The sequence below is a fragment of the Zerene cesonia genome, chromosome 19 (assembly GCF_012273895.1).
Source record: "Zerene cesonia ecotype Mississippi chromosome 19, Zerene_cesonia_1.1, whole genome shotgun sequence".
Taxonomy (NCBI): domain Eukaryota; kingdom Metazoa; phylum Arthropoda; class Insecta; order Lepidoptera; family Pieridae; genus Zerene; species Zerene cesonia.
In genome coordinates, this window is record NC_052120.1 from 4,773,975 (window position 1) to 4,795,723 (window position 21,749).

Genomic DNA, 21,749 nt, shown 5'->3' on the forward strand with positions numbered 1-21,749 from the left:
TGATAACGGGATTTCGTTATCGTTTAAGAATTTAAAATATCAATGATGCGCAAATTCTGTTTCAATTTAATAAAACGTGATAAAAGTATGTGTGCTAAATCAAAATATTCTTGTTTTAAATGTTATATTTTGTTTAACTAATTCAAATATAACTTTTTACTCAATTATTTCATTTGTGCATTTTTATTTTCCATTAAAAGCATTGCTCATGTAAAGATGTCGACGTGTATTTGAAAAGGTAGCCTCAATAAATATTGGTAAAATTAAATAAAAGTTGGTAAAATAAACATGCGATTGTCTCATATTGTACTGTGTAGGTTCTACGTAGTACGAGTATTTTCAGGATAGTCATTGCAAATGCTAGAAGTACAAACTATGTTTTATCAACATAACTATATTTATTGGTAAATACAGAACTCGAACCACATGTCTACATATTTCGTGTTGGTGCTCTTCTACATACTTAAAGCCCGACATCATTCCTACTCCTATGTAATATAATAATACGTGATCGTAATTTTTAACATGTGATTACATTATATACACAATAACACAAAGTTGAGATCAACAACAGTCAAGCTTTAGCTAATCAGGTATATTTTCAATAGAATAATTTATAATTAATGTTCCATAAATAGTTACAGTTTATTTATCTTTTATTAACCAACTATAATTAAATGTAAATGAAAATAGAGCAATGGATTTATAAAATAAAAGAAGCGAGCTTTTTACATGCGATACGTTACGATTTCTTAAACACATTTTCTAAGAAAACGACAAAAATAATTTAACATTACAACATTCAATAAATAGATACATTTTAAAGGTGAAGTGGTACAATGGAAACGTTTTTGATTATATTAATGCTGATGATATAAATTTTTGTAGCAGTAATATATGAAAAATTGTTTTTTACAAACTCTACTTCGATAAATAATTCAATATGTAATATATTTGTATAATACATTTTCCTTAATACTATTTATTTGGAACTAGTTTCAACTAAATAATAATTCTTAACAATGTAATTGAAAACAATAAGAAAAGTTTACCCACCGATTGAAACTTTTTGAAAATAAATGTCATGTAAAATAATCAAAGCACATCTAGGCCTTCGTTCCTCGCAAGAAGGAGTCTGAGGAATAAGATGAATCAGAGAAACATTAATATTAACTCTCAACATGAAGCAATTTCTACATAGATACATCGTTACATTAATACTCTCTTCTCAAGAGGAACACGTCGATTACGATTTAAAGGTTTATACATAATTACTAATAACACTTATCATAGTAAAATAGAATGTAATAAATTTAACAGGATTCAACTTATTTACATTGTTTTCAATTGTATGTAGATATTTTAGAGCATACGAGGGTACTTATTGTACCATTGAAAACAGGATGATAAGCATACGAGACCGAAAGTACCTATAGATAGATATTTCATTCTATTTATAAATATAACATCTAAGGATAATTAAAATTGAGGTATTGTGTTAAATATAAAATGGTAAGATCGGTATAATTATTGCAATGAACCAACATGGTAGGTATTATCATGAAATGATACATGAAAAACGATACATAATTTTTTCTAACTATAATTTATATATTAATTAATAATTTTAACAAATCATAATTTGCATAAAATATATCTTGAAAGATATTCGAAACTTGCTTATTTATTGATTCCAGTTTTGTCATAGCTAATTCACCATAAATGTCTACTATTTTAAATGTCGGTGCTCGTCTTATAAAAAAAACGAGATAAATTCAATGAAATGATTCGCATAGGTATTATTATTACAATTTGGTTTAATTTGAACATACTAAAATAATGTTAATTATGTCTTATAATCCTCACTGCCCACGCCATTCATGTCCTTATTCGTTTCGCTCCGACAAGCTGCTAGGGTTATCATCCTGAAAAATAATTTATTGGAATTAATTTCAGTCCAGTACTAGTTAACACATACTACTTCGTTATTTTTTGATTTTACATTATCCGTTATGTGTTAGGTAGAGAAGTTAGTAGTACTACATTTAATAAAGTCTCGGTAAATCTTTTCAAATTTACAGCACAATCGATTCGTCAATACGGTTATAGTTAAACAGTTTATAGGTGACGCACAGATTGCTGGTGGCAAGATAATTTATGCATGTTGTAGATACATCTACAATTTGTTTACATCATCATAGCATTTTCTGTAAATAAAGTAAAAGTGAGGTTAATCTGATTATTTACCATGAATCCACTTAATCTTTCTTCTCTCCATCTTCGGGGTCTTTGAGAGTGTGCCACTGCGCAATCGGACGTCGCGGGCTCGCCAGCATGTCTGACCAATGACGCAGCTCAGTTCCTGACGCGTTGTAGCCAAGCACCACTTTCCCGATGGGCTCCGACGTGCCGATACGATCGTAGTCAACCACAGTTACTACTAGGTTTACTTTCTGTAGTAAAATATGGAACCAGACATTGATTAGTAACGCACAAAGAATTGCTCGTGATAATTATAAGATCTCTAATTATCAGACCTTGCTATCAATTGTACAAGTAATTAATAGAGCCTACTCTACCATTCGTCCTTAATATACGAGTAAGCCTTTGAAGTAATTTACTTTCGATTTCACGATAATTGATAATTATAGATTTCGTTAATTACTCAATGTTTCTGTACTATTTATCGATTTATGTCGGTCGTTTCAGTAGTAGTCGTGGTAGTTAAAAAGGAGTGATGTACTTACATGATATAGTTTTGACCTAAGGAAATTATTGGGGACAGTGTAAAGGGTAACTGCGTCTTCATTGATATGCACTCACTTAAAAATGAATGTAAATCAATGTATTTGCCTTTGAAGTACCTACTGAAGTAGTTATTATGTATATGTTTTTGTATTTTCGGTTTTGCAATGATGTACCTAAGTTAAGCTATCGATATGAGAAGCTTGTTAAAAGTTTTGATAAAATTTAAATTTTTTGTGTATTAAAAACCTAATACCAATTCATTTACTTGTTACGATAGTCATTGTTATTTCTAATGAAGCATTTTTGTACTTACCTCGCATAGTGTTCAACGAATTAAATGATAGACAAGGCACAACGATGATGGCAAACAAATGCAAAATAAAATGGACATGATTTGACGAAATTTGTAATGCAGTTACGAGGGGAGATTATAAACACCACTTATTTAGTATAATATTAATCAAAGCAAACTATCTATAAGATATTTCATGTAAATGAAAACCTTAAACAGTAACAACATATCACTGTTAAAGGTGAACATTTAAATCCGAATATACCTAGAGGGTTTGCTTTGAAAAATATTAAGGTAAGGTATAGGCAGCACGGGATAAATGAAGGAATACAGAAGTTATTAGTCGCAAAACAATAAATAGGGCCAGAAAACATTTAGAAAAGTTACATACAACCAAGCCAGGTATCCAGCTCCATTTTTAGGAAATGTAATAATAATCTACGGGAAGGTATGCATTCAGTTTAAAGCTAACATTCAGTTCTGACAACAAACAGGTTTACAAGGAATTCAGAAACACGATGCAGGTTTAGGAAAGGAAAACAAGGAAAGCCAGTGGTGTAGACATTTATCACAACACCAATACTTTGCATATTATCAAGACTATTTCTTGGAGATATTAATAATTCGTTATTACTTGTGCGAAGATTCATTTCATCAAGTAACAAAGAATGCTCTCCAAAACGAAGTCTTGTGATATGCCACAACATCAAATTTTGTATCAATCTCGGCTCGTACCTGTATTTGCTCGAATGGTACTTCAAAAGTAAATGACTCGTTGTAATAAGGATTCAATGTACACTTCTTGATGCTCGTTTTCTTCTTCTTAAGGCGTTTCCCGTTCTGCATAAGAGCTATCTTTACGTACGGATCTGTAGCCGGACACCCACGAGATCAGATATGAAAAAAGGAAACACAACATTAACTTTAGAAATATTCCCATATTTTAGATTATATTTAAATGTAGCCTATGAACTTGTTGAATGTATATGATTTCTACATACATGGGTAAGTAATTAGGTATACCACTTTTACTATGTAGCTATGTGTACTACTAAAATAGTTTTACGTTACTTTCCTATGGGATTTATACAATGATTCAAAAGCCTAATTAATAACATGAGTAGCAGAACAGTGGTTGTAAAATAAATAAAAAGTGATATTAAATGTGCATGTCTGATCGAAATCTAAGAAATTCAGATAAATATCTGAAAAAATTATGAAAATTTCGACCAAGTGTTCGCATATCACAAATGGTTTATTTTTATGTAACTAATTGGAATATCTATGGCAAAAAAATTAAAGCATATTACAAGTAAATAAGAATTTGATAGATATAATGAATGATTTCACGTAAATAAGGAAAGGTAATGAAAATACCTATACATTTACCGAGATCCTGAAAGGTTAGAAGAGTATTAAAAGAAACAGGTTTGAATTTAACAAAAAGGTCTCACGCTCACCTGATAGGCCACCAACGTCCATTTTCTTAAGATTCTTTGCCTCGAGGATAACGACGGTCAGTTTTCCAGCTGTTGGTACATAACGTAACGAGAAACATATGTCTCCCAACTTGTTGTCCTGTAACCCACATTATTTACTTCCAATAATTACTATTAACAATTAGTACGAATCGCACACATAATCACAGCTAGAAAAGAACTAACAAAATAAATATATTTTTATTGTCTCGTCCCTACATACAATCATATTAATAGTCGGTATATTAATAATGTTCGTTGTGATAATATTGTTGCATTGTAAGTATGTTTGTGTACCGATTGTCAAGTTTATAAGGTATTTGGTAAGTGATCAATATGGAATAGTCAGGACAATTTTGTGTGAGGAACATAATTATTGATACGGATTTGAAAAGCTTTGAAATATAAATAATATATGGGCTTTAAACGCGGCTTAGGGCGGATTAGGGTTTTCAAACATTTCTTCAACGAAACAAAAATGAAACAAAACATTAGCTCCGTGTGGTCCTAAAAGCAATTTATGGTTTTGGGGTAAACTAACAGAGTTCATCAGGTAATCAATGCTTATATGTAAATTTCTCATCAGATGTCGATAAATAATTTATCGATTAAAACCATCACTTATACCTGATAAACTGTGTCTCTAGTGCATAATACGCCATAGCCCAGAAGACTTAAAGGTAGGCACAAACAGTCGGAGTTTGCAACTAGTAGGTATAGGATGTACATCATTTATTAGGCAATTGATGTCATTGCGTTACATATAACGTTTTAGCACATAAATCCATCTAAAACATTGAATACAATATCAACCTTATAACATATAACTATAGGACAACAAAAACAACGTTCACATCAAACCTAGGTTTATGAAGCAGACAACCCGCTGGAACATATTATATTTTGTTGGTATATATTACGATCTGTTGCCGAAATGAAGCCAATTTCTATAACGTGACACCCAGCTCAAATCATCAAGCACATACCTTCACCTTCTTAGACGGTAGTCCTTATCATAGAATTTACGTACATTCCTTCTATGATGATGTTTATGCAGCTTACAAAGCTCATAATATGTACAAGTAACCTGTTTCAAATATCTGCTTTGTACCATTTTAGAAACAGATCGCAATCGGATTGGTGAAACCAAAATAGATAAATATATAAACAGGTACTAAATATAACCACAAAAGAAAGGCTAATTTATAAAATGCACCAATAGCGATGAAGCTTTCATTTCTTTAGTGGTAAGGTGTTAAATAGGTACATAATAATAGTACATATACTTACAGACTTCACACATAAGGCAAGGACAACATAGAACATCACACTATAAACAGAATACAATTATAAGAACAACTCTCTACCAGTAAACTATTCTAATAAGCCATATTATACGTCCTTAGCTAAATATCATTGAAATGCATGGTTAAAGGTGATGGAAATTATACGTTTATTTTAATTAAAATGAAAGCTATCGATTTTATATCTACAGTTTTTAAAAAGTTTATATTTTGTTTTGGTTATTTATTATTTATTTTATGAAAAGATGGTTAATTGTTTATCGTTTAAAGAATCATGCTTATTTCCATTCAGGTAGTATTAGGAATTAGGATATTTACCTACCTAATGGTAAGTTCGCCGTTGGGTAATAAAAACACACAGGGTATTTAGTTTGAGCAACTGTTTAGTAGAAGATTAGTCTCAAATAACATGTGCACATATATATACCTAGCACGACACGTGCTCAGTTGAAAGACAGCTGATACGTACAACGGAGTGACTAATTTCTGAATTTCCATTTTGTAACAATAAAAAGATAACATAATTTTAATAAATTATGTCTAATTAAGGCCATTAAACTCTGCTACAAAATGAAAATCCAAGAGAAATGACATTCATGCAACATTCCCCAGCCGCAATACAAAATAAAAGAAAGTGTTGGATGGATTAAATAAAATATAACTTGGTAAATAAAATATGGTTTGATGGATGATATAAGGTAAAGGTGATGATATTTATAATATTATATTTTCACAATATATACTTAATTCGAACTCCCTAATCGAAATATTATCCATAAGTTAAAATAAACTTTACGATTTTAATTTTAAATTACTTGTAAACAATTTTTTAATATGAACTTAATTGTACTTCCAGAATCACAATGAAACGTGTTTTTTATCTTTTCAATATACATCTCGATGTGTCTCAAAATAATACTTACGTGAATGATCATTTCGTTTTGAAGCGGCATGCAAGATTGTCAGGACACAATCAAACACAGCCAAGCAGAGCAGAGAAAATATGGAGAAAAAGAGAAAAAAACCAAGTAAATACATTTGTTGCTGTCCAAATTAATTTATCGAAAAATAAATGACGATTTCATCCACGTCGAAGACCCTTGACTCGGAATTTCACAAATTACCAATTATAAGCAACCCATAAATTAATGATAAACAATGTGCAATGTAAATGTTTCCCTATCAAGGGTCCTCATAAAAGTAAGAGTGCAGTAAGTTGAAAATACGTTTATTCTATCCTTCTAATAAATGTTACATATATTTATCGACAATTCCATTAAATTTGAAGGAAACAGATTTTCTTTGCTATTTTCTTTATTAAAAGGATGGAATAGTATTAAAATAACGCTGTACGAGCAAAACACATCCAAAAATGAAATTTGTAAGACGAACTTGTACCTGGATGTGGTCTGCAAGTGTAGCCTAAAGCTAAGAAAAAAATGTAAAATTGTATCCTTGTCCAAGTTTGCGTACCTAGTTATCTCGTTTGTTACCTTATGGCTATTCAGTGCAATGAATGTTATGTATGAATGTACCTCCATACATATTACCTACATGGCAGAGATGTGTGTAAGCCAAAATGAACTGTTGATGTGACCTGGGTGTAACTCAAAGTCTACATATTCGCTGACATTTTAGCAATTTTAACATACCTTTGTACTATACAGCCACCATCTTTATGGTTCAATAATGTTAGTAGGTATAAACTTACAAAATATACAAATTCTTGACCTTCTCGCTTACATTTTCATATCTTATATAAATTAAAGTATACATTAACCACCTGCTTTGTATTGGAATTGTTACAGTGGCGTAACAAATTAAAAACCATTACATTTATTACAGAGGCCATGCAGTGAAGTAGAAAATTAATGAAGTAGGTAGGTGAAGCGGCATTTTTCCCCTCGTACTCCTATACAATGTCCTATATATTTTATCGTTATTGTTACGCCACTGGCATTGGGCGTAGTAGCGTATTCTTATATAACATAACCGCACCTGACCACCCTCGCCTTCCACGCTTTGCAGTTCACGCCATTCCTCGATAGTCTGGGCGAGGTCCACCTGGCAGAGAGGTACCTTCACCTCGCCGATCTGGTCATGCTTGGAGAAACGATCGAAGTCGAAGATCGCGAACACAAGAGTTTTGTTCATGGCATCCGCATATGGCACGTTCTGTATACAAAGGTCAATCAAATATGCTCGTATAATATAAAAAAATCTTGAAAAGCTTAATTATTAATCGTTAGCAATTTCTAACATTGGTTTTAGGAATGGATTAATAAGAGAAATAAAAGAAAGGACTGGAAAGAGTAAGGCAAAGGAAATGGGCCTCTTTCTTACCTTAAAAACGAAGGTTTCGTTGAAAACTGGATTGAGCGTTTTTCGATGAACTTTTGTTTCGAACTTCTTCTTCTTATCAGGTAAAAGGTAAACTTTCACATAAGGATCTGATGTCCCGCCCATATCAAGAGCTGGTAATTCTTCCGCTTGGATCACTGTCACTGACAAGCTGTTGCTGTTAAAGTCATACTCCAACTGGAAAGCAACGAATTTGTCAAACACATTTTGCCTACTGATTTCATATTTTTGCATGAAATGGTTCAACAATGAAGAAATAAAACAAAGTCTAAAAAATTAACTATACTAAACTACGAAAACAAAATCTTTAGAAAATGAAACTCGATTAAGTCTACTCGAATTATCTAAGCTGAAATATGATTGATTGATTGAATGATCTGTCGTTGTAATTTTGGAAGTTTCGAGACCATTAAGTTTCATCCTCCGCGCAGTCAGCTCGGTAACCTTATTGCCTACCTTATATTGCAGTTTGCCAAGTTTTTGTTCCTCTTTCTTTTCCTCTCCTTCGTCAGGCTCCTCAGCATTCTCCGTTAGCTCCTCCATGTCCGGCTGCACCTACATGCACGTCCCGCGGCAAATTTCACATGAATATTGGATTTCTTATGAAATAAGAGAAATTTATCAAAATGACCTTAGCTGCTTTAATTAAAGCAAAAAAATTAACGTTTTAAGTTTTTGTATATATTAAAGTACTAGGTAGATAGGTACCTACTAATTTGATATACACAAAAACAGAAACGATTAATAAAAGAGATTTAAATCAAATCATTTTAAAGAATACTGACCGCTTATGGGAAGATGATCATAGATTTCATTGAAAATAATTCGGAACAGGAGACGATAAATGCGAACAATAATTCAAGTGTATAAACACGTACATATTATTTATTAATATTAAATTTCGGCGTCATAATAACAATAATATGAAAAACAAGAGTCACCTTCGCATCGTGGCTACAGGAAGCACTTTACCTTTTCCTTGTATGCTGAACCGAGCAGCTGGACGGACTTGAAGTCGACTCCTTTCATGCCCTTTTTGCCATCCTTGGATCGTCTCTTACGGAAACACCGCCGTATGCAGCAGAAGCATATTCCCAGGACAACCACTCCTACACCTATTTAGCAATTTTTTAAACGGAGTTAATAACGCTAGTTCTTTTCACATCAATTTTCAATTTAATTATCGTTTATTACTTACCCACAAGAATAGCTACTAGCTGCCATGGTTCCATGTTCATTTTTCGAGCTAAATCTTCAGTTTTCTCAACGAAACTTTCCTGGGTGGTAGTGGATGATGGTGGTCCTGGCTCCGAGGATAATGCTGGTGGTAACGTCGAGTTGGGATTTGTGGTCCCTTAAAGATGTTTTTTAAGGGTTAGTATTGCCCATAATTAAACTTAATAATAATGATAAACATTTATTTTGTAGAATACATATAAAAAGAGTTTGGATTTTTTAAAATAATAAAGACGCATTAATATCTCGACTTCTCGTTGGGCCATTAAGAGTCTATCAGCGAGAAGTGTTCCTGACAGGCTTTCTATACCTACTATTATATATATTACATACATTTTTAATTTACGTAAAAGCTATTACATTTCAAATACTCTACAAAATGACAATCAATGCTTTGATGTTTTATGTAAATACATTTCAAATTAAATAACTAAAATGACGATTTTTCGATCCTTGGTTAACATTAATTATTAGTATTCGTCGAATATCGTATTAAATAATCATTAGGTACAAAAAATGTGTAAATTGGTGTCTGACATTTGACAGGTAATATTTTTATATTAGAGTATAAGACTTTATTAAACGCGAAAGTTTTAATAACGGATTAAAGAATCAGTCCTTTATTGATTGACTTGATTGACTTTTAAATCAATGAGAAGGCCGCTAAGCGAAAGATGAATTTCTTTATTATGCTCTCCTATGTCTATGTTATCCATTGTATTTGTACCTTAGATTACTATTACTATTACTATTACCTACGTAGTAAGATGTGATGCACTTAAACTAAAGTTACGGGCAGAATGAAGTCTAATTCGTTTTGTGTTATTTGTGACTACATCACGATTTAAAATCCTATCGGGTATAATCCAAAATAAAAATTTCTTTCTATATATGTTTTAAAGTACAGTTAATATAGCTTCCTATTCAAATACCTATTGTATTAATGTGTATTTTGAAAATATTCTTAAAATATACCTTATCAAAACGCTAAAATGAAATTACATTGAATTATCAAACTTTTTTAAAATTGAAGATATTTGTGGGTCTATACTGAATATTTAATGGTGAATATTTAATGGTTAGTACGGTAGGAGCGCGGTCCATTTAAAGGTTAATAATTCATTGTCTAAGAAAAGGTTCGAGTTTGATTGTAAGTCCTAGTGTGAATGTGATAATTGATAATGAATATAAAAATGGAGAAGTTATCTAGAGAGAAAGAAAATTTATACCTATTTCATAGCTATTCATGTGAAAATAATTAATATAAAGAACGAATAAATCGATATGCGATAAACGTTGTATCGTTATAATTAAAATGACTAAATAATTGTAAAACTCTTATTGCGGCCTACATATCTTTCCCGATCCATGCCCTAAGATAACTAACATATATAAAGAGATCAAACCTGTAGCTGGAGGCATAGTGGTGGTGAAGTTTGCCTCTTTCGACACCTCCGCCTCCCGGCGCCATCGCAAATGAGGCGACATGTCTGCTAGAAGTGAAACAAACAAATTAATACACATACTTATAGGCTACATTGCAATTTGTATTAGCAATTAGTTCGTTCCACAGTAACCTCTCCGATGTGGTTATGGCATTGAAAATTCTTGGAAATTTCCGTTATAAAATTCCTTTACCTCCTTTATCTTTAAGCACCGGTTAGTGCTAGAAATTTGTCTATGTCGTTACTATTACCGTTGGCATCACTTAACCAATTTTTGTAGATTTTTATAATAAGGAAATATTGATCAAGTAAAGAAATTTTTAATTTCAATATTGTAACTGCCATGATTATAAGTATCGGCGATATATTCCCTTGTTGAAAAGAAAATCTCACACACTCTATCTTCGCGACCTTGACCCAAAGTTATGAAATCTCATCGTAGTCACTTGTTATACATGCTGTGAAAAGTGATGTCTTTCTATTGTTAAATACCTCCCTTGAGCTCTCCCGTTTCAAACTAATGGCAAAACATAGTATCACAAAAGAGTGATTTTCTATTTAGCACTATTGTTTAATTTGTTAACCGTGTCAATATTATTTATTTTAAACGGTAGGTACCTTGTAGTCTGTTGTTGAAAATAATACATATGTTAGATGAATTATGGAATTTATTTCAAATAGACTTAGGTACACTTTTGTAGTGGAAAGCTTGGGAATAAATATTAAATAAGGTAACATTTCGATTCAAAAGCTAAACACACACTCAGGCTATAAATGTTTTACGCATGCATCGATTTAAAGATATTATATAATGCAGTCTCTTAATGATTTAGAAACATTAATATAAAATCAACCATATTTTAACTAATAATCGATTGCTGCCTACGCCTATTCAGGTAAGAAAAAAATTGCAGCTTTCAAACCTAGAGTAGTGGCACGAAAAAACATTTTTATGAAATTTCTGTCCTAATTACCAAGATAGACACTGAAGGCGTATTACAGAATATGAAAATTGGAATACGAGAAGTACGTTGGGCACGAGCACTTAACATAAAAGTAGAAATGCTAGTTCCAGAACTGACCTCTGTGATATCCTAACCAACTGTCCAATGTCCCCGAGTGTTTATTCTTGATGCGGATCACTAGGCACTATTTAGTTTCATTTCAATCGAATTTGCTATTGGAATGGATGTGCTACTGTGCCAGAGCTGGGATGGCGGTGCTGCGCGCGCACCCGATCGATGTCGCTGCGCGCTGCGATGCCCGACCGTTCTATGGCTCACTCAATTCACATCGTTTACGTCACACATTGCGTACATTGGACAGTTCATAGCGAATTGTACACTGAATGAACCACTACTTTTTACCTATGTAATGTTTCAGGGTTCCCCTCGCTATACTAGTCATTAATTACGTCGTATAAGACAACATTTGATGTATGCTAATTAAACGATAAAATTAATTGTTTAATTACTACTGATAATGAGATACCTTAAGTAAATAATAGTGAGAATCACATTTAGCGCTAAGTTTATCATATTTTACTTAATATATGTAGTTTGTGCTAGATATTTTTTAAACAGATATAAATATGACACATAAAAGAATTCTTCCAGGATTTTCTTTAATAAAGATTATGGTTTAAGGGACCCTGTTCATCTACTTATCATTACATTAAGTTATATAATATAGATATTTGTTTATTTACTAAGGTTATATACAAAAACAAGATAATTTATCACGATACATAGCTTAAACAAAGAAATATCTTGGTAAAATAAAATCGTGTCCTTCTATTGTCTACAGGCTTCTGGAGCTGAATTCATTCGAGAATTGAGGTCATTGAATAAATATTCTCAGCTGATATTCATCTCAGTTACGCATAATATATCGAGTTGTTCCGACAGTATCAATAAATAACGAACATACCTGTTTCGACAGGTTGCATTTTAACGAAAGGATAATGGATTTACGTCATAACTAATGCTAATACACGCATATTAAAAAAAATCTGTCAGCTATTTGTAAAATTTTCCATTTCTATATTAATATTGGAACTCTTCCCCGCCCACTTAGGTACGCTCAATACATTCCATTTGCTTTTAGCGGTATTCTTGAATTGCACGTGAGCCCTGTTATTATGCAAACAATGGTGTATTCAGTTTGTGCATTATATATTTTTTATTTAATATTTATACGGAGCGTCTAAATAGCGTCATTTTAAATAATATGATTTGTATTGAAAAAGCTTTTGTCCGAGTTTTTAGCACATCATGTATTATGTATTATATTTTGACATGTCGGACAATGAAGTATCAACCGTTGTATTGGTAATAATCTTTATAATTATTATTAAAAACTTAACCGCCTTCAGATTGTCTGAATTAGACCAAATTGATATGGGACCACAAGGGAGGCAGCAGTTTAAAGAAAAAAAAATAGAAATTGACTGTTGATCAGTCTCCCCGTGACCACGCTGTAAAGTGTTGGAGAAAGTTATTAAAATTGGTTTATCGAGTAAAAAGTTATGCGGTAACAAATACAGAAAAATGCAGTCTTCTTTTTTGAAGGTGCTCGGAAATGGAATTCTACTTTCAAAATATGTTTTATTTTAAATCAGGAAGTGTTTTTCAGTAACTCTATCCTTTCATTTGGAAAATGAACGTCCAAGATTTTATCTAATACTTTATATGAAATTGTAAATAATTATCTTATTTTAGAAAATTTGTGTTATTTTTTCTTTTTATTTTTATAATTATGTATGTGCATTGTAAATTCTTAGTTTTAAATGATTATTTATAAATCCGAAAGAAAATGTGTTTGTTTGATTGTCTTTCTTTCACGTACTAATGGAGTCATTTTATGGCAATATATAATGACTTGGGTCTTGAGATGATATGAAGGCTAGAGGGTGATATAAGTACTTTTGACTGCGGTGAAGCATCTCATTCCCACGGACGATTCCTTGAATGGCAAGCTATTTCATGATAAAGCTAGATATATTTCATAACATAAAGATTATAAATGGCAAAAGGGTAACGGCATATTACAAATTATTGAAATATGCTGGAAACTTTACATCATTGAGTGTATTTTGCTAAACTTTATATTATTCTAACTTTGCCAAGAGTCTTAAATAAATATATAAACTTGTGGATTTAAACGAGCTAGCCTGTTAACGTTGTTCTTGAGAAAGCTTACATCTACAGTTGTGAGTTATTTTCTCGGTGACTACATTTTTACGAATTAATTATATTCGCTATTGTATATTTTATGTTATGGATATGTATTTTTTGTTATTTAAATCGAGCGACGTCAAATATGAAACTTGCATTGATTACATTAACCAAGATAGTTATCATGTCAACAACGCCACGGCCTGAAACTAGTGTCAGTGTTGTTTATATCTGATAAAAACCTTATTTCCCCCTTTTCAAAATGCCATAAATAATGCTCGGATGTTAGTTTTCTTAGTAACCTAACGTCAACCGCATTTTATAAGCGACATTGTTCAAAAAGTTGGAATGAGGCCAAAATATTCTCAACATCATCTCGAGATTACTTTACGTTCCCTTTAGCTTTAAACTTTCTAGACACGTCTTAGTAAACCACTTTTAGTGCCGGTATCAACCAGAAACGTCGTTTGATATTTTTATACATAATCAGCAGTCTATATTTGCTATACAGATATTACCCACCAGCAAATCGTTTGAAGTACATAAGTACATAAAAATATTTCAAAATCCCCCCTGTGGATATATGTAAAATGTTATATTTTGTCTCGCACTGCCAATAATTTATCAAATGTCAAGTAGAGCCAATCTTCTCCCTTTAAGTCTTTACTTCCCAAACTTTACATTTTGGTAAGAAAATATGAGGCTTTTTTGTTTCGTTCTATTGTATAACCTCAAAGAAATGGACAGTGAATAACTTTTACACCTTTTGGCCGGGTTACATAAGGCTAGTTTTTCAAGGCAGGTCAGTGAGCTAACAAGCTAGTATTCTTAGTTGTGTGTTGATAGAACTTGCATCATTACTAAGCAAGTAAGATAGTTTACTTCAGGATATTTTGTGTCAGGGATAAGAGAATAGACTAGGAATAGTGGGGAAATACCCCCTACTCACCGAATGAAATACAATAACGTCGGTACCAAAACCTACTATTTCTATAAGATCTTGTGCAATGTAATCCGATATCGTGTAATGGGGGTGCAGTACAAAGGTACCCGGTGCGAGCAGCCCCAATTCATGGTGAAGCTTGCTCGACCCTCACATTTGGAAATTTGTTATGTAAATAATTACATGCAAGGATAAATAACTAATTTATATATTTGCAAACTTAACCATCAAGTACCCAGGCATAGTCGCGGCGTTATTTGACAAACATTATGACGTCCAACCTGTTTCGGTATATATTATTCTCGGCATATATTATTCTCTTATTGTGTGGTTTAATGTGGTTTCATGTGGTTTAATGTGGTTTAATGTGGTTTATACTGCTAATGACTACAATTTACGAGTGTACCTAGTAGTATCGCAGAGAAAGGGTTCTAAACAATAGATCTTCGTAAATATCAGTACGTTCGTTGAATACCTAATACGTAATTATGTATATATTGTGGAAAATAATATTTTTTTGTGTACAACTACAACTACAATGACGGGTAGTTTTAAAATGCTTTATATACTCTTATGCATATACTAAATTTTAAATTTTCACACAGATATAAAAAAACTTAAAGGTAAGTGACTGGCTGACTTGCTGACTGACACAGTGATCTATCAACGCACAGCCCAAACCACTAGACGGATCGTGCTGAATTTTGGCATACAGATAAATGTAATGACGTAGGCATCCGCTAAGAAAGGATTTTTAAAAATTATACCCCCAAGGAGATAAAATAGGGGATGAAATATGTACCATGAAAATTTATTAGGACCGCGCGAACGAAGCTGTGGGCAACAGCTTGTGAAATACAATTTTCAATGTTAGATAAGTTATGTTATATATAATATATTCTTAATGAAAGCATTCGTGAAAACGGTTCATCAGTCAGTCGTCGTAGGGACAACTATGCAAGTCTTCAATACGACACATATTAGTATAATTTCATAGAGAGGCCACAGAGTAGTCCAGTACTTAGTTTTATTGTGGGAGTCGAGCACGCTTCGGCACGAATTGGGCCAGCTCGCACCGGGGAAGTACCACACCTCCACAGAAAACCGGCGTGAAATAGTGGCATGCCACTGTGTTTCGTGCGGTGAGTGGGGGAGCCGGAGGCCCGTTTCCTTTTCCTCACCCGTCCCAGTCCATTCCTTCTTTCCAGTCCTTAATCCATTCTTTTTCCCTTATTCCAAAAAAGCGGACAGCGCATTCGCAGAGGCCCAACCTTTGCGAATGTTCATGGGCGGTGGTGATCGCTTACCATCAGGTGAACCACCAGCGCAGTTGCCCGCTATGACATAAAAAAAAAAAAAAAAAACTACACGTGACAAGTTGAAAAGCGATGCGCTTTTATTTATAAAATTTAAGTTATTAGAACTTTTGTACTTTTTGTTGTACTTGCTAATTAATAAAAATAAAGGTTATTAAGGAGTCGGTTGGGGCATTTCAGCCACGGCATACTCAAACAAGTTTGGGTATTTTGTGCTGCATTCTTGTAGAATATGAGAGTCTCAATAAGCATCGCGTTGAAATACATTCTTACTTAGAAATGTAATATACGTTGCATCTCTATGCAATAATGTCAATATTCTTAGAGAATGTCATTCAACTATGGTTATTGAAACAGGGAAAACATTTAAATTAATTATATGGTACCTAGATCATTTATAAAGATCGCTATGGAGTCAATTAATTCGTGCCTGGCCCATGACAAAAACTACACGTAGAAACGTAAATTAATTATTACAATTATATCTTAAATTCATTTGTTTCCGTCACCTAGGAAAGTAATCCTCATAAATAATTGTAAGTAACGAAGTTCTATAATATGAAACACGTTTGGTTTATTGTACGTAGCCTTTCATGAAGCCTGTCAAATATGCCCAATGACCTTTACGAGATTCTTTAACACTTTCGTTATTACCAATAATCTCAACGACATTTACTGACAAAGCTATATAGGTCACCTGGCGCCACCAAATATCCACATTGAAATTAGTACTGCTTTAAGATGTCACCGAAACCGCTAGAATACGTTGCAAGTACGCAGCTGTACATAACAACATTATAAATAAGACAAAACGTATTTAACCATATATTTGAAAAGAATAAAAACCGATGACAAAAATTGAAATAAACGTAAAATTAAAAAAGAAGCACTATTGTTTTAATCTTATAAACATTTTAAATTGTAGATATATTATAATACAGACTGTTTTTACATCTTGACCTGCGCAAAGAGGTTACGCGTGAAGTCTAGAATATTTTTCAACAGAAATAGATTTATATGCCATATATTCTTTTCATTTTAATTTAAAAGTAGTGTAGTAATCGTGTGAATGGATGTTATATTCACAAAACTTCACTACCTAACACAGTAACGTATATTCAACGGAAAGAGATAAACAAAACATAAGGTTGGATGATAACTGCGTACTTTTTATCAATAGCAGTAAATACATTCATATTTAAATGCTGACTAAAACTTTGGTAAATAACATTAAGCTGACAAAGATATACACATAAATATCTTTTGTTTATAGCACAAATTTATGTTTACTTTGTATTAGAATAAATAGAATGAAAGTGATAGTTTTAATTTAATTATAGGTACGTGTACTATTTTGATGTAACCTTTTTTTATTATAATGATTTATGAACCTGATAGTTATTAACAGAATAAGTTTCATTAATTAATACGGTGGATTAAAATTCTAATAACAGGGTTTATTTGTATTGAAAAAGTTTTTTTATCGAAATCGCACGAAATATTGGATTTAATAAAAATACAGTACTTACCTATTCCTTTATGTTAGTGTCCTCTGGAATCAAGTGACGTTTAGCGATTGTGTTGATATTCCATTATGTTGCCTCTACACATTTGCTAGTATTTAGCGCTGGAAGCGAGGTGCAGCCGCGTAGGAACGTTTTCCTCCTGAAACTAAACTTCAGTGGCGCTGCCATCGTTCTCGCCTATCGCCAACTCGCTTAGCGCTTTTAGCGCTGTAGAAATTATAATACATATATTAAATTCTTTTTTTTTAATTTAGACTAACTGGTCTCATTATAATTATCATGTGTTATGAACATTTGTATCTACGTTTTTATTCTACTTTTGCAAGAAAATAAAATTAAATATGTCAATAAAACACATATCAAATATGCCGTTATTGAAGAGGATTATTATTGAATGAGTGAGGTATGTTTTATTATAATTATGAAAAGATTTATGATAAATAAAACTTTACACGTATCGCTTTGTATCATATATATGTAGTATGTACGAGGTATTGATAATTTAAATATTAAAAATATTTAAAAATGCAATTTAATTTAACACATTAAATAATTAAATTAGTAACGTAAAATTTAATAAAAGCTCTTTTGGTATTTATGTGATAAAGGTTGCCATCATTATACAAAGAGCATAATGACAATTTCAAATATAATTAAAAGTTGAACTCAGTAAGGTGTTCTTATTTTTCCATGACCTTAAATTAATTTATAACTATGATTAAAACGATTTTCAGGATTTGCATTAACATAACATTACATTAACATGCAAATTTTTGATAAACGCAACCGATTTTTAATATATGTCTTAAATACATAAGCGTAAGATAACATGTAGATATCAATAATATTTAGATACATTACTTGTATTAGAATTTTACATATTTTATAAAAATTTTCCATAGATGGCGTGACGCTAATAAAATATATTCACGAAAGCCCTTAAAGCGCTACTTTATAGAAAAATTATTTCGTGTTGCCAAACATCATTGATTTTTGTGCGCCTTCAAAGTATTTGAGATCACTTAAATGTTCTATTAAACCACTGTAGGGCACTGGGCTGGCAGTACTGGCATTTCGCCATTTTATTTATATAGGCCACAATTTTTATGGTGTAGTAACTACTTTGAGTCGGCATAGACTTTTTTAAATTTGAATTTAATTTGAAATGAGATAAGATTCTACAATGATGTTTAAATGAATTATTATCACGGACTTCAACATACACGAGACAAAATTAATTAGCAATTTATTTGTTATTTAGATCAAACAAACGATTTTCGTTTCGATTCAAATAAGTACTTTGAATACCTATTATATATACCAACAATATCAGTAACCTTGAATCACATCTTTTGTACGTTATTTAAAATTTTAACAAAAGTAGTTTTCTTTTCCCTTCGTAGGGACGAGGTGAATTATTCACGTCCCTACGAAACATACAACATTTAATCATATTCACCGTGAATATGATTAAATGTTGTATGCAAGTTAAAGATTCAACCTCACGCACGGATACAGTCCCCACACTCGTTATCCTCGTTATTGTCAACTCGTTTAACACTATAAATGTAAAATAAATCGGTCTGAAATTAATTATAACTTCTGCCTAAATCGCACTGTAATTTTCTTACAACTTTCTTTAACAAACGTAATATTGAACATTAATTAAATTGCAAAAACAAGAACACAGTACACCTGAGCTGGTGATCCCGACGTGATTTATAGCCAGCCAGAATATAAATAATATGACGACTCCAGTTAAGAAGATTCAGACTACTTCAATCATCATGCATAAACATTCCAGTGACCTTGCATAGTGTCTGGGCAAGCAAGGTTTCTTGAAATCTGGGTAGATATGCCAAGAATAAGTTCTCCGAGTTTGAGTGTGTTATGTATCTACAGAAGCAAGAAGACGCTACTAAATGTATCTAATGTAGAAGCTTAATCGTGATCTAGTGCAGCAGGTAGGTTACTTGATACCATAACCAACTCGGGAATAAGTAAGCAGTGATTTAGAACAGGCTATTAATAGTAAGCGAATATAGCGTGGAGTGGAGTTTCACAAATGTGTAAGTGAAATGGATCTGGGATGGCAGCGGCAGTCACAGCTTCTGCGAAAGAGTGCTGAATTAGCTCGTAATATCAATGTATCTACTGAAGCATTAGGAAGACTTTAGCAGCCCAGGGGCTGTAAGTAGTGCTGACAGCACAACGAATCAAGTTCGACACTTGAGCCATAACAGTTAGCGAAAAAATACCTAATAACATGGTGAAAAATCTGCATGGGAAAGATGTGTCTGCTGATTATTCCGCCATATATACTCCTGTTCCTGATCTACTGACACAGACGATGCAGATTAATTTATAGTTAAATGAACTGTGCTTTGAGATCAGTGAGATCAGACATGAGGTCTTATGTGCTTAGTTTAAATTTAGGTTTACGTAATTCTTTTAAATGGAAATTTATCCTTGGCTATATCGAACAAGCCAAATTGGACACGGATCTTAAAAATACTATCTGAGCAATTAAGATAAAGCAATAATAATATTTTTCGCTGTTAGAAAGTACACAAAAAGTAGGTATATGAAGCTATGTGACCTGGCTAAAGTCGCTACGATATAACACTTTTTTGACACGCTTTCCTTATTTTATTTAAACCTTCTGTGGATCATTATGAATAGGTACATCAACTCTAAAATTATCAAAAACGGCTTCGCCATTCTCGAGTTTTAGCAAGATATCCATCATAATGAAATTTAATTTTATGATTGAAGCCATCTATGAAAAATATTAGAAATTATGTAATAGAGAGTTTTTTAGCTGGAGTCTGGAGTTTCTTGCTATTCAATGCGAGTGAGTAATTCCAGCTTGACCCACTAGATGTCACTATTTTTTATTGCTTAAAGATATTATTAAGGCTCTCTTATAAACAGAGAAAAAATTACTTTTTAGTTTTCAGGGATTTTACGTTAACGATTTTTTTTCATTTATTGCATATGTATGCATCGAAAAAGATGACATTTCCGTCTGTCTGTTCAATGAAAAGATTAGAATGTTGTGTAAAAAGTTAAGGTACCCTACTGCTATAAGTATTAGATCTTATTTATAATTCATGCTTGAATTTCATGATCACTAGTATGTTCCGTTGGTGGAAAATTCGATGTTCTCATCACAACGACTCTTAATTGCATTCCACTATCGTACATCGTATTCATATGTATCGCAAATTTCATATGTATCATCGTAATATACAAAGGCGTCCTCTAATAGTTGTCCGAGGAGACAGCTTGTCAAAATATAGATATCGTTGTTACTGCACTACTATGTGCTTGTTCTTAAAATAATTTATATCTAGGTATAAAAATGACAAAAATTTCATTCTAAGTTCAAGTTATGAGTAAAGAAATGAAATGAGATGTGTATCGTGGACTACATACCTAACTTGGGAAATTTTTCATAAAATTTTATGGATAAAAAGATATAGACGTGCATAATTAGTTCAAATGATATTTTATATTTTATTTTACCTAATAATGTACATAATTTTGATATAATTCTTTTGAAATTTGTGAGTAGGATAAAGTTACGAGACCTTCAATTAAGCGAATTTTATCCTCGTTCGAAAAGGATGTCTCATATAATTTGATTAGATTACTTTAAGCATTAGGAGGTCATTGTAATATGTTTCTTTTTAAGAAAAAAAAAATCTTTTCAGAAATGGAAATTCTGGAATTTTTTATTCTGCTAATATTATCTAATTGTTCCAAGTTTTAAGAGGCATTTAACATAATCCCAAAATTTTAGATTAAAGAAGAAAATTAGTTAATTAATAGACAGGATTTTCCTTTTTTCATTAATATCAAAACAATATTGATAACATACTTACTATCCGCTTACTTATAGGACAATATCCTCAGTATATA

The 21,749-nt window shown here is 32.1% G+C and overlaps 1 protein-coding gene across 7 annotated transcripts; it reads right to left on the minus strand.

The window, feature by feature from the left end:
- Positions 1 to 110: 110 nt before the first annotated feature.
- LOC119834192 (synaptotagmin 1-like) lies at positions 111 to 17,986 on the minus strand. 7 transcript variants are annotated; one of them, XM_038358511.1, is made up of 11 exons: positions 17,829 to 17,986; positions 10,826 to 10,912; positions 9,382 to 9,537; positions 9,156 to 9,298; positions 8,640 to 8,732; positions 8,166 to 8,360; positions 7,821 to 7,997; positions 4,501 to 4,609; positions 3,776 to 3,909; positions 2,248 to 2,453; positions 111 to 1,925 (listed from the first exon to the last, which is right to left on the minus strand). In XM_038358511.1, the coding sequence occupies exons 2-10, from the start codon at positions 10,905 to 10,907 to the stop codon at positions 2,259 to 2,261; spliced, it is 1,284 nt and encodes a 427-aa protein (XP_038214439.1). In that variant the 5' UTR covers positions 10,908 to 10,912; positions 17,829 to 17,986; the 3' UTR covers positions 111 to 1,925; positions 2,248 to 2,258. The 7 variants fall into 7 exon arrangements, with proteins under 7 accessions (XP_038214439.1, XP_038214437.1, XP_038214438.1 ...); XM_038358509.1 differs by having other exon boundaries at positions 4,501 to 4,618; XM_038358510.1 differs by having other exon boundaries at positions 8,640 to 8,738.
- Positions 17,987 to 21,749: the final 3,763 nt, after the last annotated feature.